The sequence below is a fragment of the Pogonomyrmex barbatus genome, unplaced genomic scaffold (genome assembly GCF_055798465.1).
Source record: "Pogonomyrmex barbatus isolate J1 unplaced genomic scaffold, ASM5579846v1 scaffold5, whole genome shotgun sequence".
In the NCBI taxonomy this organism is placed as follows: Eukaryota; Metazoa; Arthropoda; class Insecta; order Hymenoptera; family Formicidae; genus Pogonomyrmex; species Pogonomyrmex barbatus.
The window spans coordinates 11,770,292-11,786,798 of record NW_028297149.1 but is presented as its reverse complement, the minus strand read 5'-3'; the positions used below and the strand labels follow the sequence as shown (position 1 = coordinate 11,786,798).

The 16,507-nt window shown below is 30.0% G+C and overlaps 3 protein-coding genes across 4 annotated transcripts; 2 read left to right on the top strand and 1 right to left on the bottom strand.

The window, feature by feature from the left end:
• The first annotated feature begins 618 nt into the window (after window positions 1–618).
• MED17 (mediator complex subunit 17) lies at window positions 619–4,189 on the top strand. The gene is made up of 8 exons (XM_011645822.3): window positions 619–770; window positions 924–1,106; window positions 1,221–1,537; window positions 1,665–1,877; window positions 1,957–2,162; window positions 2,283–2,855; window positions 2,983–3,131; window positions 3,219–4,189. Exons 1-8 carry the CDS (start codon window positions 682–684, stop codon window positions 3,427–3,429), a joined length of 1,941 nt encoding a protein of 646 aa, XP_011644124.3. The 5' UTR covers window positions 619–681; the 3' UTR covers window positions 3,430–4,189.
• aph-1 (gamma-secretase subunit Aph-1) lies at window positions 2,919–6,908 on the bottom strand. Its single transcript, XM_011645820.3, has 2 exons — window positions 6,125–6,908; window positions 2,919–6,016 (listed from the first exon to the last, which is right to left on the bottom strand). The coding sequence occupies exons 1-2, from the start codon at window positions 6,355–6,357 to the stop codon at window positions 5,533–5,535; spliced, it is 717 nt and encodes a 238-aa protein (XP_011644122.1). The 5' UTR covers window positions 6,358–6,908; the 3' UTR covers window positions 2,919–5,532.
• An 836-nt stretch (window positions 6,909–7,744) lies between these two features.
• roq (RING finger and CCCH-type zinc finger domain-containing protein roquin) lies at window positions 7,745–15,329 on the top strand. Of its 2 annotated transcripts, XM_011645817.3 has the most exons (16): window positions 7,745–7,905; window positions 8,683–8,845; window positions 8,982–9,204; window positions 9,382–9,615; window positions 9,754–9,929; window positions 10,161–10,494; window positions 10,682–10,967; window positions 11,323–11,465; window positions 11,566–11,867; window positions 12,252–12,380; window positions 12,453–12,688; window positions 12,839–12,969; window positions 13,254–13,422; window positions 13,616–13,685; window positions 13,748–13,957; window positions 14,085–15,329. In XM_011645817.3, exons 2-16 carry the CDS (start codon window positions 8,684–8,686, stop codon window positions 14,226–14,228), a joined length of 2,949 nt encoding a protein of 982 aa, XP_011644119.3. In that variant the 5' UTR covers window positions 7,745–7,905; window position 8,683; the 3' UTR covers window positions 14,229–15,329. The 2 variants fall into 2 exon arrangements, with proteins under 2 accessions (XP_011644119.3, XP_088938280.1); XM_089082154.1 differs by lacking the exon at window positions 7,745–7,905 and having other exon boundaries at window positions 8,714–8,855.
• Window positions 15,330–16,507: the final 1,178 nt, after the last annotated feature.

Here is a 16,507-nt window from a genome sequence, read left to right as displayed (position 1 = left end):
CGTGGACGAAGCTGGACGAAGTTTCAAGGTGCCCTTTTATGTTCATTTTCATGGGAACGTTTCATTTGCTCACGTCCTAATTGGACATGTCCATTCGCATCGGCCGGTGTTTAGAAATAAAAGAAAAAATGAACTGTGTAAAAAATTCAGCTAGAAAGAATAGCCTGATTTATAGGTCTGTTTCTTTTTTTTTTTTTTTTTTTAGCTAAACCAATATGTACAAATTTATGAAAGAGCGAAAGAGAGTTATATAGCTATGGTTCTACTTGGTGCTACAAATGCTTCAAAGCGTTTGATCGATCAATCAGAATAAAAAAAATTTTAATTATTAGAAGGTTTTTGAACTGGAATTTATCTTTTTATACTGACGTTTATTTTTAGCATTATAATATAGATTACATTATCAAAGTTGATGCAGAATAATGAAATTTAAATTTAATGGTCATTTTTAATCACGTGTTTTATTTTGATGATTGTCGACATGAAAAAACACTTTAGTGTCGATCCACAATAGATGAGTTAAGCTTTAAAAAGCAAGAAATTGACCAATTATAATCGAATATGAAAAGAATACTCGACTATGATTAGTCAATTTCTTACAGTTTAAAGATTATACTTATTGTGGACCGACATTAAGGAACGAGTCTCGTTATTTATCGGTTTAGTCTTATAAAAACAATAATGGCGTATTCGGTGAACATTTCCATAGAAGCACCGATTGAGAATCAGATACAGGAGATTACTTACGATGGTCAAGAAATTTATCAAGCGTACGTAATGAATTTTGCATTAATAGAGAATATGATACAAATATTTAATTGTAATTTTCAGTAGACATTAAACGCACTTTACATCTTGTACTTAACCTTAATTTGATCGAGAGGAATATTCTCATATTAATTCTCATATTAATTTTACTACAGACCCCTCACATTATCGGAAAATTTGGCGAAAATTGCTCAAAAAATTGACTTCAGTAAAACAAATGGTGAGGAAATAAAAAAGGAACAAGTAGAAGGCAATGAAAAGAATGAAGAAGATGCGAAAGATGCTACTTCGTTTCAGTCTTCTTTGTGGCCGTGGGATAGCGTTAGAAATAAATTAAGGTTTGTTGTATTTTTTCTATATTTATAGAACTCTGAATATTATTTATGTAAATGCAACAATATGATTTAATGATTAGAAAATGATACAAGCGCTAAATATGATTTGTCTCATAGGAATGCTCTGACAGAAGTTTGTGTATTGGCTGATGTACTTGCTATAGCAAAAGAAAAAAATTATATGGTATTAGATCCAGTACCTCAGGAACCAGTTGAAATAAAACCTATGATACAGGTATATGCTAGAAAAAAGGCATTAGCAGGAGCAGCATCAGTTCTCATGATGGGTGCTGAAAGACTACGAAATTGTCAAGCTGAATTAGCTAGAACTAGATCTACTCCTGATTTCCACATTGAGTTATTAAGATTACGGCAAAATTGGCGTTTGAAGAAAGTATCAAACTCCATCATTGGTGATCTCAGCTATCGAACTGGTTTGTTCTATTTATCTGAAATATGACTTATTTTTTTATACTTCATTAAAAAATGTATATATGCATTTAATATTCTTATTTAATTCTTATTTATATTTAGTAAATTTTTGTCATGTTTATGTATTAGCTGGATCCAAGTATACTCAAACTGGCATGTTTGAAGTTACTAAAGCAGAAGAAGAAGAGAAAAGTAATAGTAGTCCACCAGCATCTCCTAATACTGGTAGTAATATTTCAGGGCAATCTCACACTTCTTCAAATTCAAAAGCGTCTGCTTTGCGTGTGACTATACCCAGTGAGTTACAAGGCGTCGCATATATCGAAGTACTATGTCAGAAAGGTAATGTAACAAAGAGAAAAGAGACGTGAAAAAATATAATATATATGTGAAATAACTAAACGAATGTATACATGTTTAGATCAAGAAGATTTGTGCAATGCAAATATAAGTTTACTTAATAGTAGTGCAAATAATTCCAATACCGATATGCATTGGCAGCAAAAGTTAGAAGCTGCTCAAAATGTTCTGTTTTGTAAGGAATTATTTAGTCAATTAGCACGAGAAGCTGTTCATTTACGCGCGCCTATACCTCATATGGTTGTTGGAAATCAAATTATGGCTACGGTATGTATCTTGCAAGTAAAAATTAATTTCTTTTTTATATAGTTCTTTTCCCGTAAATTGTATGTATATAAATGTAGCATAAAATATATTTAATAAATTGTATTCTTTGATTTATTTTAGGTGCTCCCAGGAATTCAATTAATAATTGGTCTGTGTCATAGCACAGGTAACGATAAAAAGCCCACGGCTCCGCCACCACACAAAACAGATCATGATCATGTATTAGAGCATTCGTTGCATCAACTGTTGCGCGAAGTACATTACAACAATAGTAATCATCCATTTCCTCATCCGGCCTCGGGGCCACTCGGGCCTAGTAAACGCCGATACATAGCCGGTCCCACTGCTGCCGATAGATATGAGCTTTTAGAAATGACAAAGAGTCAAACTCTACTAGAGCAGATTATTCAACAGGCTCAACATTTTTTCATGCGTTTGCGCACGGAATATGTATTAGATACAATAGCAAAGGAGGTTAAGGATCCGCTCATTGTTTCACATTGGAACGCATTAAATTCGCCAACACAATCCTGCGTAAAAATAAACATTCTGACACATGGATATGACAGTGTATGTCGAACATCTATGGTTGTTCATGTCGGTGAAAAGTCACTAAAGTGCGTGTGTCGCGATGGTAGAGTCATGCATATGAGTTACGAGCCCCAAGAACTAAGAGATCTCATTTTCTGTCAGGTCGGTTGCTTTTACTTCTTAACATTCATAACATTGTACATTTAAAAGATATAAAATCCAAAATATATAAAACATTGTTTTATTATGGATAAAATGGTATCACAATATTTGTTCTTTTTGCACGCAGATTTATCAACATCAAATAAGCGCAGTACAAGCTTTAGCCAAATGTATGGGCTGGCAGTTCTTAGCAAACAGCTCACATCTTGGCCTAGGTTCGGTGGAGCCTTTGGGAAATGCAAGTAGTTGTATTTTGGCTTCGCCAATTGGAGATAGGTATTTTATTTTAGTTTAAATTTATGACAGAAGAATCTTATTCGTGTGCATCTGTATTATTTAATTATCAATTAATTATATTCGTAGAATGATAGCTGTACGATGCGAACCGCAAACGGGTGTACAAGTTGCTATTGCTCATTCCCCTCGAAAGGATTTCTTTCCAGGTCAACTTGTTCGAGAAAGAAAATGGGAAAATCTGGGAGGTTCTTTCAAAGAAGTCAGATGGGACAAGATGGAAGGAAAAAATTTTCTCAACAAAATGGAGCTACTTATGGCTTCTTTAACAAGTTCTTAAGTACTATTACAGACAAATTACAATTAAACTTTCGTATATTTTTTTCTTTGGGATAAAAGAGATTTTTTATATTTTTCTATACTTCTCATTTTTTAATTTATTAAAAATTATATGTATTGCAGTTTTCTTCTATATATATGCGATCAAGTAGAAAGCATAAATAGTGCGAAATAAAAAAAACATAAGAGCAAAAAGAGTACACTTGTTAAACTAAAAAATATAGGAAATCTTTATCCCAATGAGAAAAATTATATCAAAGTTCAGTTATATTGATAATTGAAACATTTCAAAATGAAATCTAGATAGATAGATAGATCTTGCTTTTTAAAATATTTCGATTATTCAAAAAATACAAGATGATAAAATTTATTGATAAAATGCCTTTTGCTTTTATCATGAAACAAAAAAATTATGTACAAATTTCCTTATTTCTTATATTCCTTATTTCTTTTAATTATTGAAAATGTTTATTTAAAATTTACTATTATTAAAATTTATTATATGACTATGGTTTATGATTATTTGGAATTATCAAAGATCCAAACATTAATACATTAAACTGACAAAAATTATCAAATTATGTAAAGCTTCTGCATATTTTTAATTTATATGCAAAAAAATACAAATAATTGTTATAAATTTATCTAGATAAATTTTGTGAAAATGACTTAGAACTAGAATTATTATGTGTATTATGTTATATGAAACTGTATTATAATTTTGCACCTATAAAAACAATAACATTAATTTATACAATTAATCTTTTATACAAAAATTATTTTTATTTTAATGTTAATATGGAATGCAGTATGACTTGAATGATAAACGAGTGAGACACATGTGAGATATGTGATAAGTGAAAATTAAATTAATCAAATGTGTACGTATGCACGCGTACGCGAATGTGTAGATGTCATAGCAATTATCTTAAGTATAATCATCAATAGTTTTCCTTATCTTTTTGCATACAAAAAGTAACGAACAATTTCTTAAATTGTTATCATTTGTTAGCTATTCAAGGAATCCATTTTTAAGGCGCAAGTTAATATATAACTATAGATTTCATTTGCAATAATTATACATTACAGACGCATACTTATACATATATGTACACATGTACGAGTATACTGACACGTACATTTTAGGTTCCTTTTTCTTTTTGCTTTCTCCATGCAGCCATATTAAATTGTAATTGAGCAAAAGATCATGCAAATTTCTTATTGTACATTAAAATAAATCAATGTTTACTTATACATTGTTATCTTGGTAATATTGATTAATGAAAAATCTACTGAAAAACTTCTTTATTATTCAATATTAATAAATACATAATTCAAGAAAGAAATAGAATACATATACCCTATATCTCCATACTACAAAATTAAATTTTATAATAAATTTTACAGCTATTCATTACAAGCTGAAAAGAAAATCTTTTATTATAATAATTTATATAATTTATATAAAAAAAATATAACACAAAAAGAACTTATTTTGTATAATGTAAAAACCAAAAATGACGATGATGTGACTTCTCGCCTTGTAATTTAATATAGCTGCAATTGAAAAACAAAAACATTAAGATGTAAGGAATAATATATATCCCTCAATGTCTTTCGGATTAAAATCTGATTGCTAGAGATTATTGTTTCGATGGATTAAGGGACGGACTAACAGTTTGACCAAGATATTCTGGGCTAGAATCTTTTACACATAGGGAAAATAATTACAGAACTTTTGCGTCACAAGACATTTTGAAATATGTTAATTTCAAAATATACAAATGCAGGGTAAACTCTTCCCTGTTTAGTTGGTCAACGTTTTGGACATGTATTATACATTGAATTTAATGGAATATGTTTGCCATGAAAAATTTATTAATAACATTGCATATCTATATTTTATATTCTGCTTGATAATCTAAATTAAGAAAAAATATCCTGCTCATTAAACATATTCCTATGTGTATTATATAATAGAGCAATAAAACAATATTCTTGTATTAGCATTTAAAGGGAAAAAATATTTCTCTTATGATGCTTATCTCCATTGGAGATGACTTTCTTAATTAAGAATGTCTTATTAAGTAACCTTTTTAAACTTTCAGTTTCTTTGGAAACAATGAATTAAAGTCTGCATTCGTCCACCCGCAATCTTGAATGCGAGTGTAGTCGTTATTACCAGTACTATATAAGCAGATAACAGACTGGCCGCGTATGCCTGATAACGATTGAGCAAGGTCATACACGAGACGATCAAATGTGATCCAACCACCCAGACAATCTGTCCCCATTTCTTCTTATCTAGGGCAGAGAAAAAGATGACACCCCAGAACGTATGCAGGAGAATGAAACACAGAGTGGTGGCAGCTGATATTATGAAGAAGTATTCGGTACCCTGCCGAAGTCCCATAGTGCCAGGTCCAACCGCATCGGCTAGAACATTGACTAAAGCAAAAGCACCGCTCATAAAGCCAAAACCTAAGCCGCAAACATAAGCGAATATGTGCCTGCTGTCGGCCACATGTGTCGTTGTAACTTTCTCTAAGCCTCTTTCAGCTTTACGCAATACCCAGTATAATAGATATCTTTAAAAAAAATAAAAATAAGTTAATAAATTTGTTATACCTATATATACAGAGATACAAATGTTAGACAATTTAATTATTTCTGGAACTATGATACATAGGAATTACCTGAAACCTTCCTGGAAAAGTACAGAAAACACAAGGCCAAATGCAAGATGTTCTTGCAATGGAACGACAGCGTACCAAAGTATTGATGATAGTAACAAAGAGATGAGCCAGAAAAAGGCACTGGCAATCAGTATGATTATTCTGATGGGCTCGGCCGCGATGGTGAATGTAAACATGGCTAAAGGTGGGCCGAAAGCCAAACAGGCGCAACCAAAAAAATCCATGACAGTCATTTTCTTTTCGAATTGCGGTGCTGAGTCGCACGTATTCTTGTCGACGATTTTCTATTTCCTCTTTTTTCTCGTCGTCTCGGCGAGGCTAGCAAATACTAAATACTCTTATTCTAGGAAGCCCTTTTATGGCTTGGACACTCCCTTTTTTTGAGCGCATTTATCCTGATGCCTGATCAGGAATTCGACAAATAACAGTGTTAATTTGTTTTAGAAACATACAAAAGCTGACACACATCAGAATCAATCACCAAATCATTTGTGTGACATCCTCCTTTTAATTTATCTGGCACCAGTTTATGTAATCGATTGTTCGTACAACTTGATGCAGTCACTGTTAAGTGAAGAATGTTGTAAAATGTTCAAAGAATTATACGAATTTGCATAATTGAAACGAACAAATGATTTCCTTATCTTGCTTATGAGGCTGGAGATACTACCATCTAGTTACCATTATGATTTGAGTTTTCATTGAAGTTTTCAAAGACTGCATTCGACAGAAAGGAGAGTCTCATTTATTCATGTCCACTCACATTGGCTAATGTTTAGGAACTTTCCAAAAGACTACCTATCAGAAGCTCCAATGTTGGACGTAGCCAATTGGAATGTGGGCAAATGGAATGCTCCCACTTAGTTTGTTTTTTTATAACTTTTAAAGGGTAATATTTAATTGCCCACGTTGCCGATTGGTCAATTTAAAATAAAATTATTTGATTGGTTGATCCAGTAGAAAATCCGGATGTCGATCGCTGTAAGTGGCTGTGTCTAATTGCAACGTGATCAAACGAGATATTCCCGCTTTTAATATAATTCATGTTTATTTAAAAGGTCTATTCTTTTTAGCTCTTACATTCTATTCACCTTTCTCTCTTTCTCTTCATATTGGAGAAAAAAAAAGAAAAAAGATAAAAAATGAAAAAGTTCAGCTAAAAGATAGACCTAAAATAAAATAAATATATTTGATATTTTTGAAATTTGATAAAAGCGAGGTAAGAGGTTTTAATGCAGCTCAATGCAAGAACAAAAAACAAATCTATTATTTGCTATATAGATCGCGGTTTAATTCACATTCAAAGCATTATTGGCGTCATCCTTGTTTTACATCTAAATGAACGAAAAATAATGAACGATAAAGATAAAATAACGTCAATAGCGCTTTGAGCATAAATCGGCCGCGGTTAGTTTTACATTTAGTTTATATAGCAATAATAAAGAACGAACCTCAAGCCTGTTCTTTTCAGCCGAATTGCATAATTTATCTTTTTTCCTTTTCTCTCTAAATGGGAGAGAAAAGGAGAAAAGATGAATTGTGCAAGAAATTCCAGCTAAAAAGAACGGACTTTTTGGATCACTTCTTGCAATTATAAGGAGTTGCGGAGAGACTGGCTACGCAGGCTACGTGACATCGACGTCATCATCGCGATCATACGCGTAATCTATATAGTCACTTACAGTATAATAGAGATTATGGTGTGAATCGCGCAAACTGCGCGAGAGGTGTGATGCGCAAAAAGTGTAATCGATGTGATGTTTGGCGAGGGTTATAACGAGGTGAGTGATGATTCTAGGTGATTTTGTATTTTTAATGAATTCGTCAGCTCTTCTGGATCCTAAATTTTATTGATGTAACATCAAGGATGTTACAATCGAACCAGATTTCCTTCTGCAACGAGGGTGTGACTGTTTTGTCGAATTTTTTTGGCAAGTTGCCAAAAATTTTTGCGATTATTAAATGTTCTCTACAATCACAATTATCACGACGATAATTGATCGCTTAATTAACGGCGATCTTATTGTGTAACATTTTTGTGCTGCGGTCTCTTTATGACTTATAAAATATGGTTATGTGACACAAGATTCGTATGATTTTTTTTCCTTTAACTTTTCATTTTTTCTGTACTTTACGATTCTTATATTTCTAAAATTTTTTACATCATTTGTACACTTTACGTTTTATTTTTATTTTTTGTTTTATTTATATTTTATTGATAATTTTATCTTTTTCTTCATAGATTTTAATTTATTTAGATAAATTTTATAATTATAAAAAGATTGATTAAAATATAAATTGATATCTTATAAATTGATATTTTGTCTACTGATGAAAATTATATTTACAAGTAACATATATGTATTATACATCTCTTATCTAGAATCTTAATTTGTAATTAATTATTAATGACAAGATTTTCTCTTAAAAAGTTTTATTATTAATTATCCAAACAGATTTTATTTCACAAATATATAAATAGTTAATGTTTTGATTTTTCTTTTTTATTTTGATTTTGTATATCTGTAATTCTGTATCTTTTTTTTACCGCTTTACAGAATGCCAATACAGGCACCACAGTGGACTGAATTCCTGTCATGTCCAATCTGTTGTCATGACTTTGATGTGGCTATACGAGGCCCAATATCACTCGGCTGTGGTCATACCATATGTCGTGCTTGCTTAGCCAATTTACATCGCAAACAGTGCCCTTTTGATCAGGTAACAATAGGTATACTAATATTGTAATAATATACATATACATACATGTACATATGTATATGGTTTATATACATATGTCAGTAATGGAAGAATACATATATGTATACATATATTTATATTTATTTATTTTTTATAGAGCATTATTAACACTGACATTGAAAAACTACCTGTGAACGAGGCGCTATTACAATTGTTGGGTAATCCAATTCCTATTGTCGTTTCATCAGCATCTGCATCGAATCAGCAAAATTATCAAAAGCTTCTACCGGTTGATCAACACGCTAGCTATTTGAGGGCTAAGAGTTGCATTGAGGAGCTTGCTCTTTATCTTAAACCATGTCAGACTACCAATACTGCAGGTATAGTGCACATTGTATTAATACAGTTTTTTTAAATATAGAAAAGTATAAAAAAGTATAAATAGTGAAGATATGTATTCTTTTTATCCGCATGGAGATATGCATCAGAAATGCCTTCATTTCCATATGTATTTCTTTCTATTCAAAAAGGATTTCATTAATATGTTTGATACATAGGTATCGGCAGCGGGGGCGGGGGGTTAGTATCTCGACCTATGCAACGCAAATTGGTGACACTATTAGGTTGTCAACTAGTAGAACCAGAGGGTAGGGCACGCGCGTTACGCGCCGCTCGTAGTCTTGGTGAACGCACTGTTACAGAACTTATATTGCAACATCAGAATCCTCAGCAACTTAGTGCCAATCTTTGGGCAGCCGTACGTGCCCGTGGTTGTCAATTCCTTGGACCAGGTAAATTTCATTTACATACAAGATAAGTTATGTAACTTGAATTAGTAAAATTTATAATATAAAATATTTTCTATTTTATATTTTTTTGGCATTTTTGTTTTTATAATTTATAATTATCTTTGTTATTGCTATTTTCAGCAATGCAAGAAGAAGTTCTTAAACTTGTGCTATTGGCTTTGGAAGATGGCTCAGCATTATCACGTAAAGTTTTGGTGATGTTTGTAGTGCAACGTTTAGAACCACATTTTCCTCAAGCTAGTAAAACTAGCATTGGACACGTAGTACAACTTCTATATCGAGCAAGTTGTTTTAAGGTACATAGTGAATTATCAAAATATCTAAATATTTTCAAATATTAAAAATAAAAATAGAAAATATTTTGATAAATGTAATTAAGGAAAAAAGGAATAACATAGTTATTTTAAGGTTCAAGTTTTTCTAATAAAAATAATATAAATTTGCGAAGATAAAAATAATGATCTATTTTTTTAAACTGAAATTTTGTTTATCCATTATTGTTATCATTTCTTATCAAATTGTACCAGGTATCGAAGCGTGAAGGCGATTCATCTCTGATGCAATTAAAGGAGGAATTTCGTACTTATGAAGCTTTAAGACGAGAGCACGACGCACAGATTGTGCAAATAGCCACAGAAGCGGGTTTACGTATTGCACCTGATCAATGGTCAGCTTTACTTTATGGCGACACTGCTCACAAGTCTCATATGCAAAGCATTATTGATAAATTGCAAACGCCACAGTCATTCGCTCAGAGTGTCCAGGAACTTGTAATAGCATTGCAACGTACCCCTGATCCTGGACAATTAAGTGGTCTTAGACCTCAGCTGGAACTATTAGCTGCAATCGATCCTAGTCCAGGTAATAGATGTGCTCTTCTATAGTAATAATATAAAAATAGTTAAATGTATAAATATATACAAATATTTTTCAGTTAAAAATTTTATAATTATTAAAATTTTTTGAATTCCAAGCTCTCGAATATATTTCTATTAACAATGATTTTTTTATCGATATGCGTCTAATAAATTTATTACAATATTTTTAGAAACGGAACCACCGAGCTTGGCTGAATGTCAAGCGGCTTTAGAAGCCATAAGAATAGTAGTGGCTACGTTAGTGGAGTTTGTTCGACAACATGGAAGTAGTGGCATCTGCGGTAGTAACCGGAAATCAGCAGTGCAGGACAGTGGAAATAACGGATCTGGGAATTCGTGTTCGGGTTCAGTAACCGGCAAATATAAAATCAGCATGTGCAGAGATCTAGCACTACGTGGTACTTGTCCGCGATCCAACAATTGTACTTTTGCTCATAGCGACACCGAGCTTGATAAGTAAGTTTATTTAGATTAATATAGATCTGTTTTATTTTATATAGTTATATGTATATTTAACAAAAAAAAATATATATATATTTATTTTAAGAGATTATTAGAAATATGAGATATTGAAAAACAGGAATTATGATATTTATTAAATAATTGATTATAAAAAGAATAATTCTTATTACTAATTATATTTTAGAAATATTGAAAATTAATATTTATTTATTTTATTTATATTATTTTAGGTAATTAATTTTTTCACAATTATTAAGTTATAATTAATTATTTTATTGCTACAATATTTTGCAGATTTATACATAATATTTTTTCAAATAAAATTTTTATCGACTTTTCTTCTATATAGATATAGATCGAAGAATCGTAAATTAAATGTTAGAGCAAACACAAATCAAGCGGAATTAAAGAGTGAGAAAAATAACAAGATTTTCAATAAGCAAAATAGTGATTTATCGACTTATCATTCCACCAAATCACATGACAAAGATAGTAAGTATAGTATTATAAATATTTATACTTATAATGACTTCTTATATAGAATAAATATAACAATTTCTATTATTTTATCATTTTGTTTTAATTGCTTTAGCGGTAATGCAACATTCAACGCCCGTTCCAATCAACTTAGAAAATAATTTGATTGATTCATTGACATCGACTTATATGCTGCCGCTTGCACCTCCACAAAATTTACCGCACCTCAGTTTATGTTCTGTGAAGGCAGGATCTATGATGGATAATGGAGGACCTCCTGGTGTTCATTGCTCCGGACATTACATAATGCCACCAGGATCCGTTGCCACTGTTGATTATGGACCTTCATTGACAACAAATCTTGGGATGTGGGATACTCCACAAATTGTACCAAATCAAGTAACAAATGATAAAAAAGTAAGAAAATAACTTTCCTTTTTAACTACTTATCTATTCAAATTTGAAATATAACAAAATGAAGATAAAAGTAAATTTCATCAGAATAATCAAGAAAAACTATTTTTTTGCTATACAGATTACTTATTCTATAAATTCAAAAATTAAAAAGTAGACAGAAGACAAAGTATTTTACAAAATAAATGTCTAAGATAAGATTAATTGGTATAAGAAATCTAGCAACAAAATAGAAAGTTTATTATATTATATTAATTTTAATAAATAATTAATTTAACAGTTTACAATTATATAGATTTTAAAGGATAAAAATATTAATGTAACTAATTGATCATAATAGTAATTTTAATATAATTTTAATAATAATAAAATGAAATAATTTTGCAGCAGCGAACAGCTGTAGCGAAAACTATGTTGGCATGTTTATTGCAACGCAAAATGGAGATTTTAAATCAATTGGAAATGATCGTCGGCAAGCAACAGCAGCAACAATTAATGTCATCGCAAATAAAAACGGTAAAAAATTTCCATTTTTTTAAAATTCGAGCTTTTTTAAATTCAGTATATTTATTATATATTTTTTTATAGAATCTTCAGCAGGACAGTGATTTGTTGACTACATCCAATAATTATTCGATATGGACTACTGCAAACAGCTTCCGTTGTTCATCCGGAACGGATCCATCACAGCCGCCACAGTCGACTTCGCATCTACTCGACGATGACAATCCCTTTGTGTCGCCATTAAACACATCTCCTGTAACTTCTTTGCCACCCGTCAATAAACAGGCACCGATCTCGAGACTATCTAAAACTCTAATAAGGTGATAAATATAGTAGATATCGATCTAATATCAATATCTATATTTATAATTTTTAGAATTGAATTTAGATAATTAAATTTTTATATAATTAAATTTTATTCATTTAATTATAATTTATATAATTAATATAATACTGTGATATAATAATAGATCTCCATATAATGGAGCTCTGCAGCATTTCGCGAATTTCTACAATGAGGGAATTGATCCTACTATTCCTGCACTATCTACTGCATTCAGAACTCCAAACTCTGTAACTTCTTGGTATTATGGCAATCAACGTAAGTTAAAAAATAGATATATGAATTATTGTGTGTATATTTGCAATATTGTATTATGTGCGTGCGTGCATGCGTGCGTGCGGGTGCGGGTGCGGGTGCGGGTGCGAGTGCGGGTGCGGGTGCGGGTGCGGGTGCACATATATATATATATATATATATAAAATACATACACATATAATGTTCTAAAAATTTTAAGAATTTATTTAAGCAAAGACTTTTCTTCTATATAAAATATAAGAAATTTTATACATTGATATAATTATCAAATTAATATTAAATTCCAGCATATACAGCGGTTGGTATGAATGAAATACAGTCAGTGACACCAACGAATCTTGGTAGTGGTGAAAGTGATAGCAATTTCATCAGTGATAATTACATCGCTCTTGGCTGCAATGTCATCACACCAGAATCATTGTCACAATTTCCGAGGTCGGAGTATATGTCAAAAGAGTAAGCGATATAATATACATTTTTATTTTTTATTTATTTAATTTTTTTTCTATTTATTAAAAACTTGTATTATTCATTTAAAGCTTGGATAATGATGTCACGTCAAAAATACATTAAAATTTTTAAATAGAAATGTCTTATTTTTTTATTACATATTGTATTTGACGTCAGAATGGTTATATTTAATTTATAGTTTTATTCTGGAGTCGCAAAAGGTTAAGCAACAACTTAGACATCTAGAAAAGAAGATCAATGACTTAAAGGTAATTTATCATATTTAAAATTCTGAAATTCGATTTAATTCACATCTTGTATATGTATTTAGCTGGCTACGCAAGGAGCTACTACTTTTGTCACAACGGGTGAGAGATTGACACAGGAATTACGAATGATTGAAGCAGGTATCAGAGAAAGAGAAAGAGATGTACGAAATTGGAGCAATCCATACAGTAGTAATACTGATGCTTGGATCCAGCAGTCTTCTAATGATTGGTTATCAAATCAAGAATATAGTACGGATTACAAAACTGAGGAGGTAAATTATGCCATTTTATTTTGTAATTTATTTCATAAGTCACATCTCCATATAATCAAGAAGATTATATTTTAAAAAGATCATTTAATAAAAGATCATTTGAAAGCAAAAAACAATGTATATGCAGGAGGATACATACGAAGCAGGTATAGCAAATGATATGCGCGAGCTAGAATTGCGATGGGAATTTGAGCTGCGTGAGCAGGAGAAGCATTGGTCTAATGGAGGTGAGAAAGATACCATCATCACCACTACCTCCAAGAATAAATGATAGAATGCTAATCTCTTTTCCTTTCTTCTTTTTGTTTAACTCTGTTTTTTTTTCTTATTTCTTAGAAAACATGTATTTTTACATGTCAAAATTAATTTCCAATTTTATTTCTTTTAATTAATATTGATTGAGGGTAAGTAAAATTCCTTCAATTCACAAAGGCTGAAGAATATACATATAAAACACGCAGGCGTGCGATTATAAGCCTCTTCTTGAATGGTTTTAATAATCTCATAAAAAAATGACAATTTGTAGAAATTGTAATTTTCAACAATTTGGTAGATTATGGAATGGATGAGATTTTGAAATTAATTAATCGCGTTGAATACATCAATTTTTGATCGTTGAAATAATATTTTAGTTACAGCATTTGGTTAGATAACATTAGATAATTGTACGTTCATGGAAAAATCAGGCATAATATAATTCATATTTGACGTTTACGTCAAACAAATAAATATAATTTCCAAATTAATAATTATCTTGATTAATCTCTATAATAAATCTATTATCTCTTTTCAATGTAAAGAAGAGACAAATAGATACAAGATGATAACAGATTCACGAAAAAGATAGTATTTATTTTTACGGGATCTGTTAAAATTTAGCTTAATGTATCAATGTGGTCAATGTTTTATAAACAATGACTCAGCAGATGTATGTGCGAGAAGAGGAATATATTATCTTATTAATTATACGCAGTATATTTCATATATTATCTATTGATGATACAATATCATATATGCATATGATGAATAATACATTCGAAAAGAATGCTAATCGTGCTTGACCTGATCGATAAGGTTACAATCTGCGATGATAATAATAACATATTACAGTATATGTTTATACATATATTGTGTAAATATATGTGCTAAGAAAGAAATCACGTTCCTTTTGAAGGACGCTATATTTATAGAATTTATATATTCTAAAAACAGAAAGGAAAACAAGATCTCACTGTCTTGTCTCGACGACGGCATCCTCTATAATATCTTATTTTGAAATTTGTTTGGACAGAATTACCTCTTTATACATGACATGTGAAAAATATGTAAAACATCTTATATTTATAATAAAATCTGATGTTTATATAATGAATTATTATACTATTAATCTGTGTTAGATCATCATACTATAAGCGCGTTACATACGATAATTCTTATTTTTATTATTAATAATAAATATATAAAATGTTATATATTCTAATATAAGAAATAAAGAATCGTAAGGAGTTAATTACATATTGATAAAAGATCGGGAATAATTATTAGAGAAAGTGGTAATATGATCGAGCAATTAAGAGTATCGCTCTAGCAGAAGAAAAATCCTAAATTCAAGTTTTGATCGACTGTATTAATTTTTCTGTCTTCTATAAAATATATGATAATATTAATATCAATTTTATTAATTAATTAAATTATCATTAAAAATTATCAAAATTCTATTAAGAATAATGGAAATACGATTTGAGGGCCGTCTCGAGAGAGGAGAATCCAGTTATCCTTTTTAGAAAATCATTGCAATTTGCAATAGCAATTTGAAATCGTCTCTTTTTTTCTATTTTTATGGAATAATAAAGAGCGATAAAAACAATTCCAGTTTTAGTGGAAGATTTTTTTTTTCTTTTTATATAGACAGGTATCATCTCTTGGTTCTATTTTATAAATTTCTCAGGAGAATATACATATATACATATATACATATACAATGTAATACATGTGCAATGCAAAAATATATGCGTGCGTGTATATGTGTATATGTATACAAACCAAAATTGTTTTTTCTTCTATCAAAAAGGCTATAGATAATTTGTAGTTGAAGTATCCTTTTTTTTTAATAGTGATCTATATTATATATATATATATATATATATATACACTTTTATATAAATGATCTTTTATCATGTACTGTACTCCAAAAAAAAAGTAATTCAACACTATATATGTGTGTATATATATATATATATATATATATTATATATATATATAGAGTGATGAATTACTTTTTTTTTTTTTGGAGTACAGTACACATGATGAAAGATTATTTATATAAAAGTAATAAAGATTGACTATATTACTTTTTCAATTAATTAAATTTTAACTTAATTTGATTATTATTCAAGTTTCTATCTTTAAAAAAAAAAAGATTATGAAATTAATGAATTAATATTGTCTTAAAATTTGGAAATAATATTCATTTTTTATCTATTTTATATCTAAAAATTTTTGAAAATTATGCTTAAAAAATTTTTTATAAAAATGTATGAAACCAAAAAC

What these genes read in the sequence shown, in the direction of transcription:
- MED17 (XM_011645822.3), top strand. Translation starts at nt 682, where the DNA reads ATGGCGTATTCGGTGAACATTTCCATAGAAGCACCGATTGAGAATCAG. An exon ending in AGCGTTAGAAATAAATTAAG is followed by an intron (nt 1,107 to 1,220) that starts GTTTGTTGTATT and finishes TTTGTCTCATAG; the next exon opens with GAATGCTCTGACAGAAGTTT. An exon ending in GCTTCGCCAATTGGAGATAG is followed by an intron (nt 3,132 to 3,218) that starts GTATTTTATTTT and finishes TTATATTCGTAG; the next exon opens with AATGATAGCTGTACGATGCG.
- aph-1 (XM_011645820.3), bottom strand. Translation starts at nt 6,357, where the DNA reads ATGACTGTCATGGATTTTTTTGGTTGCGCCTGTTTGGCTTTCGGCCCA. An exon ending in CTTTTCCAGGAAGGTTTCAG is followed by an intron (nt 6,017 to 6,124) that starts GTAATTCCTATG and finishes TTTTTTTTAAAG; the next exon opens with ATATCTATTATACTGGGTAT.
- roq (XM_011645817.3), top strand. Translation starts at nt 8,684, where the DNA reads ATGCCAATACAGGCACCACAGTGGACTGAATTCCTGTCATGTCCAATC. An exon ending in TGTCATCGCAAATAAAAACG is followed by an intron (nt 12,381 to 12,452) that starts GTAAAAAATTTC and finishes ATTTTTTTATAG; the next exon opens with AATCTTCAGCAGGACAGTGA. An exon ending in TTGGTATTATGGCAATCAAC is followed by an intron (nt 12,970 to 13,253) that starts GTAAGTTAAAAA and finishes ATTAAATTCCAG; the next exon opens with CATATACAGCGGTTGGTATG.